The following is a 7,500-nucleotide window of genomic DNA, read 5'->3' as shown; positions in this document are numbered from 1 at the left end:
CTGATTATTTACATGGAGTCTGGTGGAAATATGCTGGCTCTATACACGCTAAAAGTCCTGATTATTTACATGGAGTCTGGTGGAGATATGCTGGCTCTATACACGCTAAAAGTCCTGATTATTTACATGGAGTCTGGTGGAGATATGCTGGCTCTATACACGCTAAAAGTCCTGATTATTTACATGGAGTCTGGTGGAGATATGCTGGCTCTATACACGCTAAAAGTCCTGATTATTTACATGGAGTCTGGTGGTGTTGGAGTCTAACTTATTGTAATAACTTATTTCACCAGTAAATTCCTGTTAAACAACTACTGGATGGGAAAAGGGTATTTTACAACAACTTTGAATGCACGGCGAGGCTGTGTTGTGTCTCAGACAGCGGCAGCAGCAGACTGTTGGATCCTCTACAGTGACATACAGACACACTTTACACCGTTTAGCTGTCAGCATTTTAACGTGTTTACTCCAGCTGCTAGCTAACGGTAGGCTAACGTTACCTGCTGTCGAGTATAGTGTTAACTAGCGTCCCGTGTGGCGATGTTTCAGTTGCCTCTAACGTCTGTTTGTGGAGCATCAGAGAGAAGCGCAGGTATTTAAGTGGCACACCGAAAAGCGACTAGTTTGCAGGTATACTGTGTATATATGTGTGAAAGACAGCGGTGTTGTGTGTATTTGCTGGCGTCTCTCAGGCCAACGACTACACGGTAGAGGTGGACAGCGTGGCCGGACTAGAGGACAGCGTGGACTCGATGGGACTGACACTGCTCAGCACTGACAGAGCCACCGACAGATTCAAAGATCTCAACACCTGAACCTGAACCTTTGTGAGTTTGTCACACTGAGAGTCGCACAAATGTGCCACAACGTTCTGCTCCGGTGTCGGGTAACGGCGAAGACATCTGAGGGGACATTTGTACCCCCGCCGTCTTTTTAAAAAGGACATTTCTGACTGTCTCTTCTTTCATCTGAACTCCTGATTCAGCCAATAACTGAGTCATTATCTGTCTGCCTGTCTCTCTCTCTCTCTGTCTCTCTCTCTCTCCCTCTCCCTCTCTCCCTCTGTCTCTCTCTCTGTCTCTCTGTCTCTCCCTCTCTCTCTGTGTCTCTCCCTCTCTCTCTCTCTCTCTCTCTCTCTGTGTCTCTCCCTCTCTCTCTGTGTCTCTCCCTCTCTCTGTCTCTCCCTCTCTCTCTGTGTCTCTCCCTCTCTCTCTGTGTCTCTCCCTCTCTCTCTCTCTCTCTCTCTGTCTCTCTCTCTCTCTCTCTCTCTCTCTCTGTCTCTCTCTCTGTCTCTCTCTCTCTCTCTCTCTCTCTCTCTGTCTCCCTCTCTGTCTCTCTCTCTCTCTCTCTGTCTGTGTGAAAATATAATTAGGATTTATGCTGTTTTTTGTGTTTTTTTTAAAGTATTTTGTCCGCCAACAATTTTTAACGAAACGTGTTAATTTCTACGAGCATAAAAAAACCCTGAAAACAATTAAAAATATGGAAAAAATAAAAGATAAACCAAATGTTTTTTCTTTTGTGTGAATGATCTGTCAACCCTCACGTACACGTTAACCACCGTCTGTCTAAACCAAACCAAGTAGTTTTGGTATACAGAGGCAAAGCCCCGCCCCCTCCTGCGTGTAAGACCCGCCTCCTCCTGCGTGTAAGACCCGCCCCCTCCTGTGTGTAAGGGGAGAGACTGTTTGAATTGAGCAGCTGCTGCTGAACAAACAGCTGTTTTGTGTGAGATCAGCCATCAGGAAATGTGTAGATTGTGGTTTTGCGTGTGTGTGTGTGTGTGTGTGTGTGTGTGTGAGTGAGAGAGAGAGAGAGAGAGAGTGACCAGGATGTAACGTCACTCACAGCTCCTCTCTCTTCCCGGCTGACACTAAACGGTCCTACGACCCACTGAGACTCTGGTCACCTGATCAGTGATCTGTTCAACTGACAGACATCAGGTGTGTAGTTCACGGCTCAAATCAAACAGGATGAGAACATTATCGGACACGTTTATACTGAAATAAAGATGGACACAGGAAGGGGCGGGACTTCCCCTCTCTATAATCCTATTAAAGCCATGTTGGCAAATCAGAAGCCAGATGTGTCCTCACATTCAGAAGTTGCGAGAAGTCGACTTTCATATGACAAACTTTATTTTCTGCACAATCTGAAGAAGGTCTGAGACAGTTCACATGTTGGGGTCTAACAGCCAATGGGAAGCTTGGAAATGACGCTGCCTCCCGGCGCAGCGCAGAGCCCGACCCAAGTGTCTTTGCTAGTTTAGGACCGACCCAGTTGTCAGTTTCCCGTCCAGCACCCACGTTGTTTAAATAGCAAATGCACCTGAACCCATCTGTGGACCATGCTGGTCTTACAGGGAGGTGTGTTCAGGTGCATTCTGGGCGTGCTGGTCTTACAGGGAGGTGTGTTCAGGTGCATTCTGGGCGTGCTGGTCTTACAGGGAGGTGTGTTCAGGTGCATTCTGGGCGTGCTGGTCTTACAGGGAGGTGTGTTCAGGTGCATTCTGGGCGTGCTGGTCTTACAGGGAGGTGTGTTCAGGTACTTTCTGGGCGTGCTGGTCTTACCAAAACTTTGGAAGAAAACCTTCAAAAAGGCGACAAAAAAAACAAAACAAAAACCAATAATAAATAGGAAATCGACAATTTGTGCGTCGTATTTGAAAAATGCCCCCCCCCCCCGAAATAAATATGCAGACTTTGGCTGAGTTGAGTTATGAGATCACATGATCAGGTTTTTCTGGAGGGACTGGCTTCGGGCCGTTGTGTGGCGAGCGTGGCGTAGTTGTGGATGTGCCTCCTGACGCTCTCGGTGATCTGCTCCTGGCTCCTGGAGCGGTTGTAGTAGTCCAGGAAGAGCCCGTCGGGGCTGATCAGGTAGATCAGCACCGTGTGATCCACGATGTAGTCCCCGTCCTCATCCCTGGGCCCCGCGCTGGCGTACACTCGGTAGTCCCGCCCCGCAGCTTTCACCTCCTCCGGCGTGCCCGTCAGCGCCAGCAGGCGGGGGTGGAAGTCGGCCACGTAGCGCGCCAGCGCGGCCACGTCGTCCCGCTCCGGGTCCACCGTGATGAAGACGGGCTGCACCGGCGCCAGAGACGCGTCCCCGTCCAGCGCCGACACCACGGCGCTCAGCTTGTCCAACTCCTCGGGACAGATGTCGGGACAGTGACAGAAGCCGAAGTACAGCAGCACCTGGGGGACAAAATCAGGTAAAAGACGTTTTAATAACGTTAGACTGCTCAGAGAGGACGGAGACGTTTGAAGTCATTGACACGATGGGAACATTATGGACCATGATGCAACACTAGGACAGTCCCTCCAGAAAACACAGGGGGCGTCCTTCCCCTTCACTGTGACTGACAGGGACAGAGATGGGTTAAAACGCCCTGAGTAATGACTGGAAGGAGCTCCAGTTTTGATTAATAATAATAATCAAAACTGGGCTTTTATCAAAGTTTTTGTCGCTTTCTTTGACCTTTTTATTTAACGATTTTGCTCGTTCTTTTTGGAGTTTTTGTCGCCTTTTAAAAAAAAATATATATATATTTTATTATATAAACAGTTATTTAGACATTTTTTTGCCACCTTTCTGGAGCTTTCTTTTCAAATTTGTTTCCGCTTTTTAAAAAAAGTATTATTGTTTTGTTTTTTTGATTTTGTCGCCTTTTTTGGAGTTTTTTTTTTTTCCAAAAACATGCAGAAATGTCCCGGGACCTCCCTAATCAGTCCCTCCAGAAACACATGATCATGTGATCTCATAACTCAATGCATAATCAAATACGCATTTTTTCAAATACGCCGCATAAATTGCAGATTTCCGAGTAAAACATACGGGACTGTTTCCATCGCATGTTTTAAGAAAACGTGACGCAGAATCAAGGATTTTAACCCAAAACAATCACAGAATAACTCATAAAAAATAGGGGTACGAGGAGTAGGGGTACGAGGAGTAGGGGTACGAGGAGTAGGGGTACGAGGAGTAGAGGAACGAGGAGTAGGGGTACGAGGAGTAGGGGTACGAGGAGTAGAGGAACGAGGAGTAGGGGTACGAGGAGTAGGGGTACGAGGAGTAGAGGAACGAGGAGTAGAGGTACGAGGAGTAGAGGTACGAGGAGTAGGGGTACGAGGAGTAGGGGTACGAGGAGTAGAGGAACGAGGAGTAGAGGAACGAGGAGTAGAGGAACGAGGAGTAGGGGTACGAGGAGTAGAGGAACGAGGAGTAGGGGAACGAGGAGTAGAGGAACGAGGAGTAGGGGAACGAGGAGTAGGGGAACGAGGAGTAGGGGTACGAGGAGTAGAGGAACGAGGAGTAGAGGAACGAGGAGTAGGGGTACGAGGAGTAGGGGTACGAGGAGTAGAGGAACGAGGAGTAGGGGTACGAGGAGTAGAGGAACGAGGAGTAGAGGAACGAGGAGTAGGGTTGCAAACTTTCCCTGGGAATTAACGGGAATAAACTGAATATTTGTAATATTGCTTGTTATTCATTTATATAAAAAAGGAACACGTAGCCCATTGCTATTATTAACCTATGTGTGTTAATTGTATAGCCCTCTTGTTCTTGATAGGCTGGAAACCATAGACAGCGCTGATGGTTAGCTTAGCATGCATGTAACCATAACCATAGTAAATCAAAGGCAGCATGCTAGCTACCTTCATATGAAGGTCAATGGTTTGGGCTAGCCTAGCCTGCTGCAGGGCTGTTGAGGCCACGCCCACTGATCAGACCATTTCTAGAGTCCAACATTCAGCAGACTGAAGCTGATTGAAGACCAACGACTACATCCCATCCAAATTCCTTAATTTCCATTAATTCCCATGAAAGTTTCCAAAATTCCCCAGCTGAACTGTCCATGGAAGGTTTCCGGACATTTACCGGACAATTAGAGCAATATATTAATATTATATCTATCGTGATATGAGACTAGATATCGTCTTAGATTTCGGATATCATTGTATCGTGATATGACATAAGTGTGTTCTCCTGGTTGTAAAGGCTGCGTTACAGTACAGTGATGTCACTGTCTGACCTCACCAGACTGTTCTAGCTCTTCTATTATTTGGCGTTTCCCACTTAGTCATTATATCCACATTACTGATGATTATTGATCTGACATGTCATTGTGAAAACTGATCAGACTGCAGCGACCCACCCAGCTGCCCAGGAAGTCGGCCTTGGTGCGTGGCCGCCCGTGGTGATCCAGCAGGCTGAAGGCGCCCTGACCCAGCGCCACCTTCTGCAGCTGCTCCAGCCGCTGCTGCCGCAGCTTCTGCTGCTTCTCGGCGTACACGTAACGCCACGCGGCCAGCAGCCCGCCACCCACCAGCAGCGTCACCCCCAGACGCGTCCGCAGCTTCAGTCTGGCCGAGGAAGCCGACGGGCTCCCGCCCCGAGAGAGGAAACGCCGCTGAGACGTCGGAGGAAGTCTGGGGGGCGCCGAGACGAGAGGAAAAGCTCTCAGGAGTCGCCCTGCTCCACGTAGATCTCCCACAATGCACCTGAGCGCCAACATGTCTAATGCTAACGCCACGCGTCCTCCTGCAACACAATCACATTTAGAGTGTAAAATCACCATTAGACACACACACACACACACACACACAGAAATACAGAGACACACACAAACAGAGACAGACACACACACACACACACACACAGACACACACACAAACAGAGACAGACACACACACACAGACACAGAGACAGACACACACACACACAGACAGAGACACACAGAGAGACAGACACACACACACACACACAGAAATACAGAGACACACACAGAGACAGACACACACACACAGACAAATACAGAGACACACACACACACACACAGAGACAGAGCACACACACAAACAGAGACAGACACACACACAGACACACATACAGAGACACACACACACACACACACACACACAGACAGACACACACACACACACACACACACACACACACACACACACAGAGACAGACACACACACACACAGAGAGAGACACAGACACACACACACACACACACACACACACACACACACACACACAAAGACAGAAATACAGAGACACACACACACAAAGACAGAAATACAGAGACACACACACACAAACAGAGAAATACAGAGACACACACACACAGAGAGAGACACACACACACACACACACACACAAAGACAGAAATACAGAGAGACACTTTTTTTTACTTGTTTGGCTCTGTGTCCTTAACAAATCACAAGAGACTGTGATTTAATTAAATAAGTATAAATATATTAAAATAGGTATAAATATAAAAACGTATATCTCTACCCTGCTGTTAAAAAGTAACTTGTACTTTGAACTTTTACTTAGCAGGTTTTTATGCCAGGAATTGTACTTGTACTTAAGTAAAAGTTCATGAAAGTAATAGTACATTAACATAAGTATTATATAGTTGGTACTGCGCTGCTACCAGTAGGGGGCAGTAGTGCGCCGTACGGGATGCAAACTGCCGTAAAACCCTGTAGCTGAAGACGTATTCTAATGAAATTCACCTGCACCTGATGGGAATAAGCCGTGTTTATGTTACCTAAACCCCGCGTGACATGGCCATGAACCCCGCCGAACTGTTGCTGAGAAGTCCCTCTGCTCTCCGGTAGGTTTATATCCTATTTATTATCACGATAAGTTACGGTAATTAACGCTTCATGTCAGAAATGACCGTTTCACTCGGCTAGGGTTGTGGCTTGAAGGGATACAGCTACGGCCGGAAGTTGCTCTAATAAATCTCGCAAAATCTAGGCTAATATAATAATATATTTTAATACTTTCACCCAGGAAACACGTGTTCGTTCCTCAGGAGCGTGTTAACCCAAATTACGATATTTTCCTTTAATTGATATAGTCGTTTTGGTGCCCAAACTTACTGACGTCACCGTAGCTGTATCCCTTCTAGCCTCAACCCGACATACGTAGAATCTTCTCGTCTTTTATAATGTAATATAACAATGCTAACGTTAGCAGTTCTTTCCGTTTACGGTCGGTACCGTATATAGGTTCACCGTTAACGCTCGGTTCCGGTTTAAATGATAACATTAGCTTGCAGCTAACAGTTGAATAAAGGTTAACGGATGTATGCAGCTAACCCATGGCATATATATGATATAGTGAAGCTAACGTTACGTGACGTACATACGTTAGCACACCAAGCTAACCTAGCTTTTAGCTGTTGGCTTTAATTTGTATTTTGGAAAAGAAATGACTTACCTTCAGTCCCCCAAACAGCCGCTGAGGTCTCAACATGGATCACACATGTAACTGCCGGCTATTGTCAACTGTCAATAAAGTTTGTAAAAAATAAAAAAAAAAATAAACGTTTTTTAACGGTTTTTCAAATGTACATACATTTGTCAAATATATTCAAATTTTCTAAATGTTGGCACCATATACTGTTTAAAAAATATATATATATATATATATATATATGTATATATATATTTAAAATAATGTATACAGGTGTTGGAAATA

At 46.1% G+C, this 7,500-nt stretch overlaps 2 protein-coding genes and 1 long non-coding RNA gene across 6 annotated transcripts in view; 2 read left to right on the top strand and 1 right to left on the bottom strand.

Annotated features, from left to right (window-relative positions):
• The window catches only part of ncaph2 (non-SMC condensin II complex, subunit H2), a 29,430-nt gene extending 28,376 nt beyond the window's left edge, over window positions 1-1,054 (top strand). For all 3 annotated transcript variants that reach the window (XM_078273522.1, XM_078273521.1, XM_078273523.1), the window contains exon 21: window positions 693-1,054. In XM_078273522.1, the coding sequence (XP_078129648.1) occupies window positions 693-815 (123 nt within the window). In that variant the 3' untranslated portion in view covers window positions 816-1,054. The remainder of the gene's footprint in view (window positions 1-692) is intronic.
• A 1,061-nt stretch (window positions 1,055-2,115) lies between these two features.
• On the bottom strand, window positions 2,116-7,319 carry sco2 (synthesis of cytochrome C oxidase 2). Of its 2 annotated transcripts, XM_078273463.1 has the most exons (4): window positions 7,240-7,319; window positions 5,156-5,541; window positions 2,702-3,197; window positions 2,116-2,589 (listed from the first exon to the last, which is right to left on the bottom strand). In XM_078273463.1, exons 2-3 carry the CDS (start codon window positions 5,513-5,515, stop codon window positions 2,733-2,735), a joined length of 825 nt encoding a protein of 274 aa, XP_078129589.1. In that variant the 5' UTR covers window positions 5,516-5,541; window positions 7,240-7,319; the 3' UTR covers window positions 2,116-2,589; window positions 2,702-2,732. The 2 variants fall into 2 exon arrangements, with proteins under 2 accessions (XP_078129589.1, XP_078129588.1); XM_078273462.1 differs by having other exon boundaries at window positions 2,116-3,197.
• LOC144532606 (uncharacterized) overlaps window positions 6,493-7,500 on the top strand; it is a 7,913-nt gene continuing 6,905 nt past the window's right edge. The window contains exon 1 of the long non-coding RNA XR_013503365.1: window positions 6,493-6,628. This is a non-coding gene — a long non-coding RNA (uncharacterized LOC144532606). The remainder of the gene's footprint in view (window positions 6,629-7,500) is intronic.

The sequence above is a fragment of the Sander vitreus genome, chromosome 17 (assembly GCF_031162955.1).
Source record: "Sander vitreus isolate 19-12246 chromosome 17, sanVit1, whole genome shotgun sequence".
Classification (NCBI taxonomy): domain Eukaryota; kingdom Metazoa; phylum Chordata; class Actinopteri; order Perciformes; family Percidae; genus Sander; species Sander vitreus.
The sequence above is the reverse complement of the archived record's forward strand: the minus strand, read 5'-3'. Positions and strand labels throughout refer to the sequence as shown.

Excerpts from the sequence above, each read along its gene's own strand:
- sco2 (XM_078273462.1), bottom strand. The coding sequence starts at position 5,515 with ATGTTGGCGCTCAGGTGCATTGTGGGAGATCTACGTGGAGCAGGGCGA. Across the intron at positions 3,198-5,155 it reads CCGACTTCCTGGGCAGCTGG|GTGCTGCTGTACTTCGGCTT; the intron begins GTGGGTCGCTGC and ends TTTGTCCCCCAG.